The sequence below is a fragment of the Tamandua tetradactyla genome, chromosome 2 (genome assembly GCF_023851605.1).
Source record: "Tamandua tetradactyla isolate mTamTet1 chromosome 2, mTamTet1.pri, whole genome shotgun sequence".
NCBI lineage: Eukaryota > Metazoa > Chordata > Mammalia > Pilosa > Myrmecophagidae > Tamandua > Tamandua tetradactyla.
The window spans coordinates 169,421,515-169,438,575 of NC_135328.1; the positions used below are offsets into that span (position 1 = coordinate 169,421,515).

Genomic DNA, 17,061 nt, shown 5'->3' on the forward strand with positions numbered 1-17,061 from the left:
CCATGGAGTTTGCTTTTGATGGCCGAAGGACTCTAATTTTTGGGGGGAGGGAGGGGATTGCATGGCTCGGGAATCAAACCCCATGTCTCCTGCATGGAATGTGAGTATTCTACCACTAAACCACCTGTACACCCCAAAGGACTCTAGTTTTTATTCATATTATTAATTTTTTTGGAGTCATGGTTCTGAATTTAAGGCATAGGATGTCAGGTGAACGGTAAAAAAAATCCTGATTTCTGTAAAACTTACTAGAGAAGGTATTTCTGACATAGAAGTAATTTAAGATATCTGTTTTTCATTTATTTCTAATGTGTGCTGTGTGGTAAATTTAATATATCCTAGCATAATTTGTTCTATTATGTTTTAAAATAAAAGGGGCTCTGATTGATTTTAGTGTGCTTTCTTACTTTTTAAGTCTACTTGCTTAAGAAGAATTCATTGACACTCATTTATACTTCATATAGCTGGAGAAGGTCTGAGGCAATTGTTTCCCTGTGTTTAGAGAATCAAGTATGGAGAAGCTTAGTGGCATAAGTGGGTCCCAGGTTTCCTATTTCGCGTTTATACTTGAAATTCTTGGGTTTTCTTTGTTCCATTTCCTTTTATGTTAATTGTGATGCATCAGTTGCAGGTTTTATTTCTCTGTTAATGGAAATTCTTATTGAATAATGTAAAACAACTTTTTGCTTCTCTAAAATTCCCTTATTTTGATATTGTAGTAACATAATTAGAACCCCTTTTGTGAGCATGTGATTTATTTACTTGGTGGATTTTAATTCCTTCTCATAGTTTTCTGGATTTTGTCTTTTCTTTTTTTAACTACTTTTTAGTTTTGAGAACAGATTTAAAAGTTTATTTTATGTCTTTTTACTAATTTTTGAAACATGTTTTTTTGCATTTTAAATAATAAACTTTTATTTTTTTTTACCCTATAGTTTGCGTGCCTCAACTGGATTAGAAGTAATTCAGACTACTGGAGATTTGCCTTTTACAGTATCACCATTGAAAAAAAAAGCAGGTTTTCAAATAATGGAAGAGTCTAAGACCTCTAAAAATGAAAATCATGAACCAAAGAAGAATGCTTGGGCTATATGTGAAGAAAGCAAAGCAGTTAAAGTTACAACTAATCAAACTTTAAAAGCTAGAAATGATAAATCCATAAAAGAAATTGGGACCAGTTCTCCAAATAAGAATAATAGTAAAAAAAATAAGCAAAATGATATTTGTATAGAAAAAACAGAAATTAAATCATGTAAGGTAAATGCTGCTAATGTTTCAAGTCCTAAAGATTTGGGGTTGGTCTTTCGAGATCAAAGTCACTGCAAAGCAAAAAAATCACCTCATTCACCGGTGAAAACTGAAAAAGTACCTCCTTCACAGGCAAAAGTAGAAAAGGCAACCAGTTTACAAGTAAAAGCAGAAAAATCACCAAAGTCACCCAATTCACCAGTTAAAACAGAGAAGTCACCCAGTTTAAAAGCAATAGCAGCAGCAGCAGAAAAGGCACTTGGTTCACACAGGAAAGCAGAAAAAGCACCCATTTCTCACATGAAATCAGAAAAGGTGCTCAGTTCACCAGCAGAAGCAGAAAAGGTGCCTAGTTTACTGTTGAAAGAAAACAGACCATCAGAATTACAGCAGATTGGGAAAAAAATTCCAAACTCCTTTACTTCGGTGGACAAAGTGAATGTTGAAGCTGTACAGGGGGGCAAATCTGCACTGGAAAGCTCACCACAATCTCAGAAGCAGCTGACATGTACAGATAATACTGGTGATTCAGATGATAGTACTTCAGGAATTGAAGAAATATCAGATGATTTGAGTAAGTAGGAATTTTATTATACCATGTCACATTTTAGAGAGAATTTTCTATATTAATGTTCTTTAGATTATACTTTGTATTAACTGCTTTATTTACAAAAAAGGCATTAGTAATGTAGCTGTTATGGCTAAAAAACCTTTCCATTTATGATAGATAAAAAGGCAATACAAAATGTAAAGCTGTACAAATGTGAATTTAGTAGCTCCTTTAGTGTGCGTGCACGGACACACATTCTCTTTAGATGGTCTTGGTTATCTGTTGCTCATTCATTTGCCAGACATGTATGTATTGAATTCCTCCCATGTTCCAAACATGTGTTTACAGTGGAAAACCACAAAAATAGCCCCAGATCTTAAGGAAGTTTAGAATATGATAATGGTGATAGAGATATGTGAAGTGGTAAATGAGATCAATGTCAAAAACTTAGAATTGATTGTGGAATTTAGACTTAGGATAGAGAAAATACATAATATAAATAAAAGACTATGAGTTTGGAGAGTCAGTATGACAGGAACAGGATGTTGAAGGGGAGAATAGCAAGAGATGCATCTAAAAAGGCACACAGGAATTGAAGAATGAAGGGTCTTGTAGGTCATGACAGAGTTTGGATTTTTATCGTGAGTGTTTTGAAAAGCCATTAAAGAGCTTTAAGTGAGGCTGTGCTATGATTTGAATTTTTTTTTTAATTGAAAGTTGTAGGTTTCCAGAAAATGCAAATACAGAGTTTCTGCATACACCATCCCCCCATTATTAACAGTTTTCATTAGTGTGGGGCTTTGGTTACAATTGATGAAAGAATATTGTAATTGTACTATAAACTGTAGTCCATAGTTTACATTAAGGTTCATTGTTTGTGTTGTGCATTCCTCTGGTTTAAAAATTTTTTATATTTTTATCCTAGTAACATATACACCCTAAATTTCCCCCTTTAACCTTCAAATATATAGTCCAGTGGTGTTAATTACATTCCGAATGTTGTGCTACCATCACTGCCATCTATTACCAAAACTTTTCTATCATTTCAAATGGGAACCCTGTACATTTTAAACCTTGACCTCCTATTCCCTAACTCCACCCTATCCCCTGGTTACCATTTTTATGGCTGAAAAGTATTACATTGTGTGGAACATTGTATTGAACAATTTTTTTTATCCATTCATCTGTTGATGGGTACTTGCCTTGGTTCCACCTTTTTGGCTATTGTCAATAATGCTACTAAGAATATTGGCATACAATGAAGAAAAAAACCTAAAAAATACAAAGAAGTAAAAACCTAAAATTGTGCAATTGTAACCCATACCAAACTCTGAAATCTGTCCTACAGCTAGTTATTGCAATGTACTTTGAAATATATTGCTTTTTTTGTATATGTTATTTTTCCCCAAAAAAGGAAAAAAAAAAAAAAGAGAATAAGGAATATAACAGAGAAGATAGGATTTAACAAATAAGTATGACTATGATGAATCATTATATTGCTATTTTTGATCTCCAGTGTCTTGGAGCATCGAGAAGAAAAAGTGAAAAATTGTAGAATTGTAACCCTTATACCAAACTTTAAAATCTATTCTATACCTACTTGTTAAAATGTACTTGGATATTTGTTGCTTTTTTTATATATGTTATATTTCATAATAAAAAACAACAACAACCTGTTATTTAGTGTAGCCCCCTTCATCCACTATCTTAGCTAGATTTTCTGGATTACTTCCTTGCAGCTTCTATGTCAGCTCTTGCTTCATTTTGTACTTTTATGTATGCAGATGGTTTCTTTCCTTAAACTTCATGAACCAACCTTTGCTAGCTTCATACTTTTCTTTTATACCTTTCTCACCCCTCTCAGCCTTCATAGAATTAAAAAGGGTTGGGGCCTTGCTCTGGGTTGGGTTTTGGCTTAAGGGAATGGGAATGTTGTGGCTGGTTTGATTTTCTATTCAGAATATTAAAACTTTCTCCATATCGGCAATAAGGCTATTTTGCTTTTCTTGTTTGATCCACTCTACTTACCGCTTTCTTAATAAGGGCAAGGACTCTGTGTAATAAGCTAAGAAGTTTAAACTTTATTCTGAACTCTTTGGGAAACTTAAATATTAAAATGTTTAAAAATTTTTAATTATAATAAAATATACATAGCATGAAAATCATTTTAACCACTTTAAGCTAACGATTCTTTTCATTAAGTGCACTGAAAATGCTTTAACTTTTACCTCTGTCTATTCCAGATCATCCCAAACCAAAACTCATATGCATTTAGGATTAACTCCCCATTGTTCCCTTCCCTTGATACCTGATAACCACTATCCTGCTTTCTGTTTCTGAATTTGCTTGTATTAAGTATTTCATATGACATATTTATTTTGTACAATATTTATTTTGTGTCCTGCTTATTTCATGCAGTATGATGTCTTCAAGATTCATCCATGTTGTACCATGTAGCAGCAGTTTATTTCTTTTTATAGTTGAATGATATTCCATTTTACGTATATACCACATTTTTTATATTCATTCACCTATTGATAAACAGTTGGGTTGTGTCCATCTGTTGGCTATTATGAATAATACTGTAATAAACATTGGTATATAACTATTTGTCCGAGTCCCTGATTTCAGTTCTTTGGGATATATACTTAGGAGTAGAATTGTTCGGTCATATAGTAATATTGCGTTTTACTTTCTGAAACTGCTAAATTGTTTTCTGCAGTGGTTGCACCAGTTTGTATTTCCACCAACAGTATATGAGAGTTTCTCTTTCTCTGCATATTTGCCAACACTTCATCTGTTCAGATTTTTTAATAGCCATTTTAGTGGATTTGAAGCCGTATCTCATTGTAGTTTTAATTTGCATTTCTTTAATGGCTAATGATGTTGAGCATCTTTTCATGTCATTCTTGGTAATTTGAACATCTGTGGAGAAATGCTTATTTAAATTCTTGGTCCATTTTTTAATTGGGTAATTTCTCTTTTTGTTGTTGACTACTGGTTCTTTAAATATTCTGGATATTAAATTTTTGTCAGATAGAAGGTCTCCGAGTATTTTTTCTCCATTCTGTAGATTGTCTTTTCACTTTCTTGGTAGTGTCCTTTTGATTCCCCAAAGTTTTTAATTTTGATGAAGTTTCTCTGTCTCTGTCTCTGTGTCTCTCTCTCTCATCAATTATGTCACTTTGAAACTCCAAAATTTGTTTGATCCCTTTATATGATTTCCGTCTCTTTATTTTGTTCCAGCAGTGTTCCCTGATTACCTTTGTATATGGATTCCTTTAGTTCATTGACCATATTTAGGATAATTAATTTAAAGTCTTTTACTAATTGTTGCATTGTATGAGCTTCCTTAGGGATGATTTCTGTTGAATTTTTTTTTTCCTTTGAATGGGCCATACTTTACTGTTTGTTTCTATGTTCTCTTTTTTTTTCTTAAGCACTACACATTCTTAGTATTAACTTTTTATCATTCTTGAAAACTAGGTCTTCCACTTCTCTGGGTTTGTTCATTTTTTGTTGTTAGAGATGGTGAGGGTTGCAGCTATCAGTTTTTAACTTTCCAAGCTATTTTTTCTCCCCAATAAGGAGTGTAAAGAGAAAAGAAAAGAAAAACAAAAGGCACTGTCCCGCTAAGACTCCTCTGCTACGTTTGCCTGTGGGGGGTGCGGTTTGGAACAGTGGTTTTCAGAACTGGGCCCCTAGCCTTCTGCAGTAGTCTGTTAAAAGCTGTGATTAGTGATTAGACCACACACCCTCAGATTTTGGAGGACTAGGTTCTTATAGCCTACCCTGGCATTAGCAAGTTGCCCCAGAAGCTAGTACTGCAGTTTCCACGGTTGCCTGCCATGTGGATGGGGGATGGAGTCTGGTAGTTTCTGAATGGAGGGTATAATTCACCAATATTCACTGTTATTTACCAGGCTTTTCCTCCGGCTCCTCTCACAGTTTTCCACTAAATGCTGGAGTTTCCAAGTAGTTAGTTCAGACACTTCCTGCCAGTTCAATAGTTGTTTTATTAGAAGAACTGATTCTGGAGCTTCCTCCTTTATAATCTTCCCAAAATCCAGGAGTCTTTTAAGTGTTCTAAGACAGAGAATGACATGATTCTGTTTGTATTTTAAAAATCACAATGGTCATAGAACCTACTTTATGACTGCTACATGTTGCTAGATGCTGGAAAGCATGTAGTAAATGCCTTAAAGAAATTATAGTCTGTTAGTAGGCTGAGTAGTAAAGGAAAACTATTGACTTGGAGCAGTTCGTTGGAAGGAAGGTATTAGTAGCATGTTGTAGGCTTGTGGTCTGGAAAATATATATTCTTTGAATTTCTAGTTTTCTAGTAATACCCTGAGTTTAAGTATCTTTGTAGAGTGATGATACTTCTTTATATAGGACTCAAATAGCTTTTTACCCACTTGACTTCGGAGATTCTACAAGATGGTTGTTTTATGTTAGATTGTGTTATCTCAAGTCATATTTGTCTTTTTTTGTGTGGGAAGATTGGAGGAACAAGGTAATTGACCCATGAAGTAGCTTTTTTGTGAGTGTGGATTTTGATACCATGCTTACTTTCTTACTTATAATTTACATATCCATACCAACTTGTACAACTAAGGAAAATATAAAGAACATTTTTTTCAATACTTATATAAATTGAGTGTTTTACATTTTTAGAAATTTAATTTACCATTTCTGATGATGGTAACTGATTGCTTTCTTTTTTAGGTAAAATGAAGAATGATGAATCTAATAAAGAAAATTCTTCAGAGATGGACTATTTAGAAAATGCTACTGTGATAGATGAATCTACGTTGACACCTGAGCAGAGACTAGGCTTGAAACAAGCAGAAGAACGCTTAGAAAGAGATCACATCTTTCGACTTGAAAAAGTAGTACTATGTTATTTTAATTATTTGAAGGGAAGTGTGTGTTTCATAACTTTTCTTTTCCAAGTACAGCTCTTTTTATTTCATAAGTACAAAGGCTGAGTCCATCTGTCTTTACTTCTTCCCTTTTTCCTTTCTTTCTTCTTCCCTCCCTCTGTCTCCTATTCTTTGTTCAGCAGATTCTTATATCTGTGAGTCTAATTTCCTTTTTCATTCTGAAGACCAGCAGATTATTGGCCGGTCACCTGTTTTCACCTGTTTTTGTAAATTAAGTTTTATTGAAACACAGCCATGCCCATTCTTTTATAGATTGTCTGTGGCTACTTTCATGCTACGTAGACAGAGTTGAGTTGATGTATTAATTTACCAGAGGTGCTATGACAAATATTCTAAACAGGGATGGTTTATAATAACCAAGAATTTATTGGCTTGCAGTTTTAGTGACCAGAAGTGCCAAATCCACACCTCAGTTGGCTATGTTCTCTCCTTTAAACCTTTGGAGTTCTAGTACTATAATGTCACAATCCTTGGCGTTCCATGGCTTGCATCTCTGCTTCCATCACATGGTCTCCTCATTTGACTTTCCCTGACTTCTGGAATCTTTGTCTCCTCACTTCTTCTGCTTTATGATTTCTACTGGCTTACAAGGTCCAAATTTCCACTGTTTAATAAGATCACCAGTAATATGGATTAAGACCTACCCTGTTGGAGGGTGCAGGGGTAGTTTCTGCCTGCCATGCGGGAGATAGGGGTTTGATTCCTGGCCTGTACAGTTCTTAAAAAAAAAAAAAACCCACCCTGTTAAGTCACTGGTTTCAGAAATAAATTAGCAAATACTATGCAAGGTACTAGACTTCCTCCTTTATCCCCTTGCTTATCTTTTCTTTCTTTTTACTTTTTTTCCTCATTTTTATCCCGTATTTACTGAATATCTACTATGTTATAGGAACTGTTTTAGCTATTGGTAGCTTATATCTGAGTACAAATTAATTTCTCAACCTAAAAATGTACATTCTTAGCCCCAATAGTAAAAATACTGCTAGGTTTTGAAGGAAAGGATCATAAACTAATCAATTGACAAAAAGCAGTGTGGGATAGTTCTAAGTATGCATACAAGGAAATAGGTCATTGTTTTTGATAAATGACAAAGGAAAAGAAACAAACTATGATTTTGTATAGTTTAGAAAAATGAGATCGTATCTAGATTGAAGAAGATAATCCTCAGTTATTAATAGAATTTGTAGTAGAGTAGTCACCTTATGAAAAGATAAATATCAAGATTAGAGGCACATGATATAGGAGAGAATTGAGGTTATATAGCTAGTCCACCAAGATCCTATGTGTTCCTTACCCTCTTCTATGACAGAAATTAACGGCTATTTCTGTATCTGTGTTTTGTCAAGACCTTCAAATATTGAGTGGCTTTCATGTGCCGTTAACTGGTAATACAAAGATGAATTGTGGAGCCATTCCTGACGTTTTTAAAGACATGATACACTTTTCTAGGATTTCATGAACTGTGGAGAGACATGGAAGCAAATAATAATAGTAATAACCACAATATTGTTTGAAAATGAGATCATAGACAAGTTTGACCAACTTGAGTTGGGAGTAAATAAGCATTAATTTTGGGGGAATGCTTTATATGAAGCTGATATTGGAGCTGAGTCTCAAATAATGGCTAAGAGTTAATCAGGTGGCAGAAGGGTGGCATAGATAAATTATATAACGTGTAAAGGATATGTGAAAAATGTGTTTTCAAGAACAATATGGAAGGGTCTGGAGGGGAAGATATGTAGAATTTGAAGCAGGAAAGGTCACTTCTTGATAAGGAGAAAGTTGGCATGGAATGGGTATTTGGTGCTGGTAGGAAATGGCCTGGGGTGCAAAGAAAATTTTCAAGTGTTTTATTTGTTTTTGAATTTAGGCAGTCAGCAGTGATGAAAAGTCATTGTGCAGTACTGGCATAAATGTCGTATTACATAAATGTAATACCTTTTTCTTTCTGATACCTCTTAGTTTCTCGTGCCCTCTAAATCTCTTATTTCAATCCAGTATATTCTTTTTTGTTTGTTTTTGTTTTATATTTATTTATTAACTTTTTTAAATTGTGAAATATAACATATACACAAAAAAGCAATAAATTTCCAAGTACATTTTAATAAGTAGTTATAGAACAGATTTTAAAATTTGGTGTGGATTACAGTTCCATGATTTTTCATTTTTTCTTCTAGCTGCTCCAAGACACTGGAGGCCAAAAGAAATATAGATATAATGATTCAGCAGTCATACTCATTTTTTAAATCCTATCTTTTCTGTTACACTCAATCCTTCTGTTTTGTACCTTTTTTGTGAAAAAACATATATACAAAAAAGCAATAAATTTCAAACTGCATTGTAACAATTAGTTGTAGAGCAGATTTCAGATTTTGATTGCACAATTTTAGGTTTTTACTTCTAGATGCTCTAGATAAAAGAAATATCAGTATGATCCAGTGTATTCTTTTTGTTTTTTGGCATGGACCAGGAATCGAACCTGGGTTTCTGGCATGGCAGGTGACAATTCTCCCATTGAGCCACTGTTGCACCGCCCAATACAGTGTATTCTTTTTTTTTTTTTTTTAATTTTTATTAATAAAACCAATCAACATACAAACATGAACATTCTTAATGTATGAACATTCCATACTTGGTGTGCAATCAGTGTCTCACAGTATCATCACATAGTTGTATTCATTACCATGATCATTTCTCAACATTTACATCACCCCAGAAAAAGAAAGAAAAGGAGAAAAGAAAAAACTCATACATACATCTTACCCTTCCCTCTCATTGACAACCTGTATTTCCCTCTACCCAATTTATTTTAACATTTGTTCCCCTTATTATTTATTTATTTTTAAGCCATATTTTTTACTCATCTGTCCATACCATAGATAAAAGGAGCATGAAACAAGGTTTTCACAATCATACAGTTACTTTGTGAAAGCTATACCATTATACAGTCATCTTCAAGAAACATGGCTACTGGAGCACAGCTCTGCAGTTTCAGGCACTTCCCTCTAGCCTCTCCAATACACCTTAAACTAAAAAGGTGATATCTAATGCATAAGAATAACCTCCAGGATAACTTCTTGACTCTATTTGAAATCACTCAGCCACTGACACTTTATTTTGTCTCATTTCTCTCTTCCCCCTTTCTGTTGTGAAGGTTTTCTCAATCCTTTGATGCTGAGTCCCAGCTCATTCTGGGATTTTTGTCCCACATTGCCAGGAAGGTTTACACCCCTGGGAATCAAGTCCCACATAGAGAGGGGGAGGGCAGTGAATTGGCTTGTCATGTTGGCTGAGAGAGAGGCCACAACTGAGCAGCAAGAGAGGTTCTCTGGGGGTGACTCTTAGGTCTAATTTTTAGTAGGCTTAGCCTATCCTTTGCAGGGATAAGTTTCACATGAACAAAACCCAAGATTGAGGGCTCGGCCTATTGCTTTGGTTGTCCCCACTGCTTGAGAGACTATCAGGCCTTCTCCAAATGAGGAAGTTGAATTTTCCCTCTTTCTCATCATTCCCCCAAGGGAACTTTGCACTGTTCAGATCACTCTGGGATTTATTAGGGCATCACTCTGGACAAACCTACTCAAAGTTCCATGTATTTATGATGTTCAATTAAACTATCCATATAAGTTATATAAGGAGATACACTAGTCAAAATATAAATTTTGTTCCAAATAAACATTTTTTGCTTTAGTCTCACATATAAGTTAAAGTTTTAAAATATGAATTGCCATCTGTTTTCAGCACACTGCAATATTGACATTCCTTTGTTCTTCCTCATGCAAAAAACATATTTGTACATTTAGTCACTACCATTGTACACTGTAGGCATTCCTAACCAATCCAGTGTATTCTTTTATTTTCTTGTATGGGCAGGCACTAGGAAACGAACAGTGTATTCTTAATTAATAGTTTTCTTTGCTATTTTTAGAAGTTCATTAAGAATATTCTTTGCAAGTTGCTTTTGATTTAATCAGGTCATTTAGTTCACAGGGTGCCCTAGACATTACCAAATTGAGGAGAAAAGATGTAGATTTTTACCCTGTAACGAAGGATTAAGTTCAAACTATTAGGTTTAGACTGTTAACTTCCTTTTAGTGAGTGTTAGATAATGACTTGGAAATACTTAGTCTCTATTCCCAGAAATCTTTGTTCCAGCAGATTGCAGAAAATTTAAGAAATGTTTATTTGTCTACATATATTTAATTGTAAAATAAAATGTTTCACAATAAGAAAGAGAATATTTAAACATTTTTCATATGTATTTTCTGTGAAATCAGAATTTCATGAGAGTGAGACTATTGTCTCATTTGCTCTTTTGCCTGATGCAGTGGTACATGGTAGTTGGTCAGTAAGTCGAGGTAGCATGCATAATGTTTAAGTGCATGGATTTTGCAATCACTGGGTCTGCTTATTGCTATTTACTAGTTGGATAACACTCGATAAGTTATTTAGCCTCTTTAAGCTTTCTTAAATCAAGTAAAATCAAGTTGATAAAAATAACACCTACCTAACAGGTTGTTATAAGGACTAAATAAAATAATACAAGTAAAGTTCTTGGCAGAAAGTAAGCAGAAGAATGCAGTGGAATAAGCACTAAATAAAGATTAGCTACTTGTGGAATTGATTTATCTTATCAGATGGGGGAATTGTAATTCTTTCATTTCATAATTACAGAGATACAAGCAGGTTCCACTGAGATGGATTTGTCTAAGGTCATTTGAGATATCATTCCAGGCCTTCTCACTCCTTGTTCAGTGTTATACCAAGATTTTCTTACTAAAAAACTCAAGACTTGTCCTTACCTGCTAACAGTTAAAGTGTAAAAATTCATATTTCAGTTAAGGCTTTGGAAGCAAGTTTGAAAATTCAACATGCATTTATTATGTTCTTGTAATGTTTTATGTACAATCTCATGGATAGAGCATTGACTTGGTATTCAGACATACATGGATTTAAATTTTACATTTCTCATTTAATACTGGTGGAGCCCTGTGAAAGTTATAAGTACTCTAGGTTTTTTTTTCCATATCTAAGAATGGGGAATCTAATTCGGTTATTAGGAGAATTAAAATGCTATAGTATATGTGGAGCACCTATCATAGTACCTGGCATATAGCAGACTCTCAGTTATTATTGACTTTTTTTATTATTTCAAGAATGTATACAAAGTATGACTAATATACTGTGTCTGAAGCTTTAGCATATCGTAAATTGTTGTTCCCTTTAGAGTAGGTACCTCAAGAAGTTATCCATGTGTCCCCATGATTTTGTAATTAGTTGAATGTTCTTGAAACTTAACTTTTGGAGCCGTCTTTGCTATTTGTGATCCATTCTTTGGAAATCTCCTATATGAGGGTGAATTTTATTTTTTATAATAATCAAAAAAACTGAAGGATAAGTTTGAAAATTCGATTTTGGGGACATCATTGTAATAGACACAAAAGGTAATGAGGGGCAGTGCAATGGTGGCTCATTGGCAGAATTAGTGCTTGTCATGCCAGAGACCTGGGTTTGTTTCCTGGTGCCTGCCCATGTAAAAAAAAAAAAAAAATAGTGAAATGTTTTTCTGATATACTGACTTCCAAAGATGATAATTTAGCTTTACTATAATATTGTTTGAAATAAGAATATATTCTCCTATGAGGGCTGTTTTAAAAAGAGCAGTTGCCTCTTGGATATATAAGCACTGATTTCTTTATTAAAAACTTGTCCTTTGGTTCTTTTTTCTGTCTTACATTAGCATAATTGCATTGTTCATTTATGTATAGTTAATAATGTACTTTGTTTTCTGAAAAAAATGCATTTTTTAACTTCTTTTTTCAGCGCTCACCAGAATATACCAATTGCAGATATCTATGCAAACTTTGCTTAATTCACATTGAAAACATCCAAGGAGCTCATAAACATATAAAGGAGAAACGACATAAGAAAAATATTTCGGTAAATTCTTTTTAAAAAATTATTATTTTTTTATTTTTAAAATGGTAAAGCTAATTAAAATGTTTTTTATTTATTCAAAAGTGGGATACTTGTCTTATATTAGTAGCTGAAATGATCACTTGAAAGCTGTGATTGCCTTCTTTATCTTAGGTGGTTGGGTGGGTAATTTTCTGAGTCCATGTTGCTCATTTTGAAGAATATTGATTCCTAAATTTAAAGGTATCAGATACAATCAGCTAGTTTGTGTAACATTTTTTCAGTTCTTGTGCTGGGACTAGGCAATAGTGAACAAGATAGCCATGGTTCTTGCCCTCAGAATTTCTAAATTGTTGAAGAGGAGTTTAAGTATGATGAGACTTTAATTCAAGGGGAAAATATGGCACTAAGGGAGTGTTCAAGCTTATTTTACTTGATATAGGATAAAGAAGGTTTCTCTAGACGAAGGTTTCTCTGAGGGAGTGACATCTAAGTTATACCTTGAAGTAGCAGTTATAAAGGCAAGAAAGAATGGTGGCAGAAATTGGTATGTGGAGAGCACTTTGTACAGAAAAGCAGCATGAATAAAGGTCTATAGTCAGGTAAGGGTATGGCATATGAGGAACTGAAAGAGTCTAGCTAGTATGGTTGGAGCAAAGAAAGCTAGGGGGAAAAATGGTGTGAAATGAAGCTAGAGAACTCTACACCATGAAAGGCCTTGTAAGCTTTGGAATTTGGTAATTCATAATTTTTCTGTTACTTTTATTAAAATTGATTTAATAGACATAGATATAATGGATAGAGTGTTTTGTCTTAAAAATTTATTAGTATATTAGCTAAGTTCTTTCTTTTTAAAATTATATTAATACTGTATAACATCTTACTTATCTTTAAATCATAACTCTATGTCTTCTCTGAAAAATTTCTCTTACTTGACCTTCCTAGCAAATCTGAACTAGGTACCCATTCTTTATGCTCTCATCGTAGCCTTTGCATACTTAATAAAAAAGCCTAATGCACTATACTGTAAATGTCTGCCTTCTTGTCTCCCCTGCTAGACTTCAGTATCTTATATTCTAGGGCACAGGTTTAGCTTATTTTTGTTTCCATATTCAGGACAGCACCTGACACATAGAGGGTACTCACTATATTTGCGAAAGGAACCTAGTGGCCTTTCAGAATTGAGGAGACAGAGTCCAGGGAGTTTAAGGTGGCTGGAGTTCACAGGACAGAGTAATAGAAGAGAGAGAGCTGCAGAGAGAGAACATGAAAATGTGTGGAGGATCCTTTTAGATTATTCAAACAGAATACTGATTGGTGTATGCATATGAAGAAGCTGCCTGAAGCCAGGAGAAGAATCATCTAAAGGAATTTGAGAAAACAGTGCTCACTGCTCATACAGGGCAAGAATTAGTGCCTTCCCGCCATGCAGATTGGAAAATCTCAAACCTCATAAGGTATTGGGTAGAATACTCAGAAGGATCCTATCTCAGTAGTAGGAAATAATTAGCCCTAAACGAAATGTGACTCTGGTCCCACATAAAAACTCTTAAAGGCAAGACCCAAAAGGATCAAACTGTTTCCAAGTTCTAAATGTCATCCTGGAACAAATATATTTATAGAAACACAAAAATAACCAGCACACTCAACATTTTATATTCTCTGGCATCAATTGAAGATTACTAGACATGCGAAGAAGCAGGAAAATAGATGAGAAGAATAAATCAACCAGTCAAAACTGACCTTGAACTGGCAATTAGTTGAGAAGGACACTATGATAATTAATATAACTGTCTTCCTGATGTTCCAGGAGTTAGAGACATAGAAGATATAGAAAAGATCCAAATCAAACTTACAGAGGTGAAAGCTATAGTGTCCGAGATGAAGAATATACTGAATAGTACTAATGGCAGATGAAATATTAAAAGAGAAAAGATTAGTGAACTTGAAGTTGTAACAGTGGAAACTGCAAAATGAAATACAGAGGAAAAAGAATTTAAAAAAAAAAAGAGCATAAATGAGCTGTGGAATCATTGATATATGTGTAATTGGAATCCCTGAAAGAGGAGGAAGACACATTTGAAAAAATGGCCAAAAAATGTCCAATTTGATGAAAACTGTAAACCTATTGTCTTAATTTGCCAGAGCTGCTATGACAAATATCACATAGTGGATTGGCTTAAACCACAATACTCTATTGGTTTACAGCTTGAAAACTAGAACTCCAAAATCAAGAGTCAAGGCCATACCTTCTCCTTGAGTTGGTAGTGATTGTCTTTGGTCACATGGCCAATGTCCTTTGGTCTCCTCTTGTATGTTTCTCTGATTTCTGGCTTCTCTTTATAAGGGCACCAGTAATGCAGATTAAGATCCACCCTGATTCAGTTGGCCACACCTAATTAGGATCTTGTTTTAGTTTCCTAGGTTGCTGAAAGCAGATACCATGAAATAGTTTGTCTTAACAATGGGAATTTATTAGCTTACAGTTTTGAGGCTGAGAATAATGTCCAAATCGAGTTACCATCAGGGTGATGCTTTCTTCCCCAAGACTGGCTGCATGCAATCCTTGACTCCTCTGTCATGTGGCAAAGCACATGGTGGCATCTGTTGGTCTTTCCCTTTCTTCCGGCTTTCTTGCTCTCAGCTTCTTGCTTCCATTACTTTCTCACTCTCTCCATATTCATCCTGTTATTAACGCTCTAATTAAAGGATTAAGACCCACCCTGGGTCTGAAGTAACCTCCTTAAAAGTCCTACTTACAAAAGGGTTACACCTGCAGGAGTGAGTTTACTTTAAGAACACGATTTTCTGGGGTACATACAGTTCTGAACCTACCACAGATCTTAAGATCCTGTTCACAAATGAGTCCACACTCTGAGTCACCTTAACATATTCAAAGGTACAGTTTAAAAATGAGTTCATATCAACAGGAATGTGGATTAAGACTTTAACATGTCTTTTGTGGGGTACATGATTCAATCCCTCAACACCTACAGATCTAAACTCAATGACTGCTAAGCACAAGAATCATGAAGAGAACTGAGGTATATCATGAAATTGTTCAAAACCAGTGATAAAGAGAAAATCTTAAGTAGCCAAAGGAAAAAGAGAGAACAAAGATAACATCAGCTTTCTTTTGGAGCAGTGCAAGTGAAGGCAGTGAAATAACATCTTTAGAATATTGTATTGAAAAAAATAAACTTAACCAGAATTCTATACCTTGTGAATGTATCTACAAAAAATAAACATGAAATAAAGTTGTGTTCAGACATATGAAAGTTGAAATAGTTATGATATATTATCATAAGATCCTTACTAAGAAGAAGTGGTTAAAGGATGTCCTTTATGTGGAAGGAAAATGATACCCATTGATAATCTGGTTATACGTAATGGAGTGAAAACACCAGAAATGGTTAACTACTTAAGTAAATTTGATAAGGTTTTCTTCCCTTACTGTTTAAAGCTCTTCTGAAGACAATTGACTATTAATAATGTATTATGGCATTTATAACATATAAAAGTAAAATGCGTACCAGTGATAGCAACACTTGTGACCTAAGTGACATTTATAGAGCAATCCATCTAATGAAAGCAGGCCATACACATTATTTTCAAGGACAAATGAAACAAGACAGTCTATATACTCTGTGCCATAAAACAAGTCTTAAATTTCAGAAAATTTAAGTCATAGAAAGTTTGTTCTTTGACCACAATGGAATTATTACAGTTCAATGACAGAAACATATTTTTAAAATCCCCTAATATCCGGAAACTAAATTATACATGTCTAGATAAATTATGGGTCAGAAAAGAGACCAAAATAGAAATTAGGAATTATTTTATACTGAAGGAAAATAACTGAAGGAAATGAAAACATAACTTACCCACATTTCTGAGATACTGCTAAAGTAGGACTTAAAAACTTATGCACCTATTTAGAAAAGAAGGAAAGTTTCAAATCAGTGACCTCAGCAACTACCTTAAGAAATTTGAAAGAAGGAACAAATTAAACCCAAAGCAAGCAGAAGAATGGAAATGATAAAAGACTGTAGAGGAAATTAATGAGATGAAAAACAAAAATAATGGAGGAAAACCAGTGAAACCAAAAACTGATTATTTGAGAAGGCCATTGAAATTGATAAACCTATGGCCAGACTGACCTGGAAAAAAAGAATGAAGTTAAAAATCCCGAATCAGGAATGAGAGAGCTGACAACACACAGACTCTGAAGACATTAAAAGGATAAGGTGATATTATGAATAGCATTATGCCAATAAATTCTACAACATAGATGGAATGGACACATTTCTTGAAAGAAACTACCAAAGCTCACTTAAGAAGAAATAACCCTGATATATTTAAAAAATTAATATTGTAGTTATAAACTTTGCCACAAAGAAA

General features: G+C 34.1%; 1 protein-coding gene across 9 annotated transcripts in view; it reads left to right on the plus strand.

Moving 5' to 3' along the window:
- The window catches only part of TUT4 (terminal uridylyl transferase 4), a 119,050-nt gene that overhangs the window by 34,593 nt on the left and 67,396 nt on the right, over positions 1-17,061 (plus strand). For 8 of the 9 annotated variants that reach the window (XM_077149644.1, XM_077149638.1, XM_077149635.1 and 5 more), the window contains 3 exons: positions 936-1,822; positions 6,527-6,690; positions 12,568-12,684. In XM_077149644.1, the coding sequence (XP_077005759.1) occupies positions 1,030-1,822; positions 6,527-6,690; positions 12,568-12,684 (1,074 nt within the window). In that variant the 5' untranslated portion in view covers positions 936-1,029. Of the gene's footprint in view, positions 1-935; positions 1,823-5,239; positions 6,075-6,526; positions 6,691-12,567; positions 12,685-17,061 lie in introns of those variants that run through there. The other variant, XM_077149645.1, reaches the window with a different exon arrangement.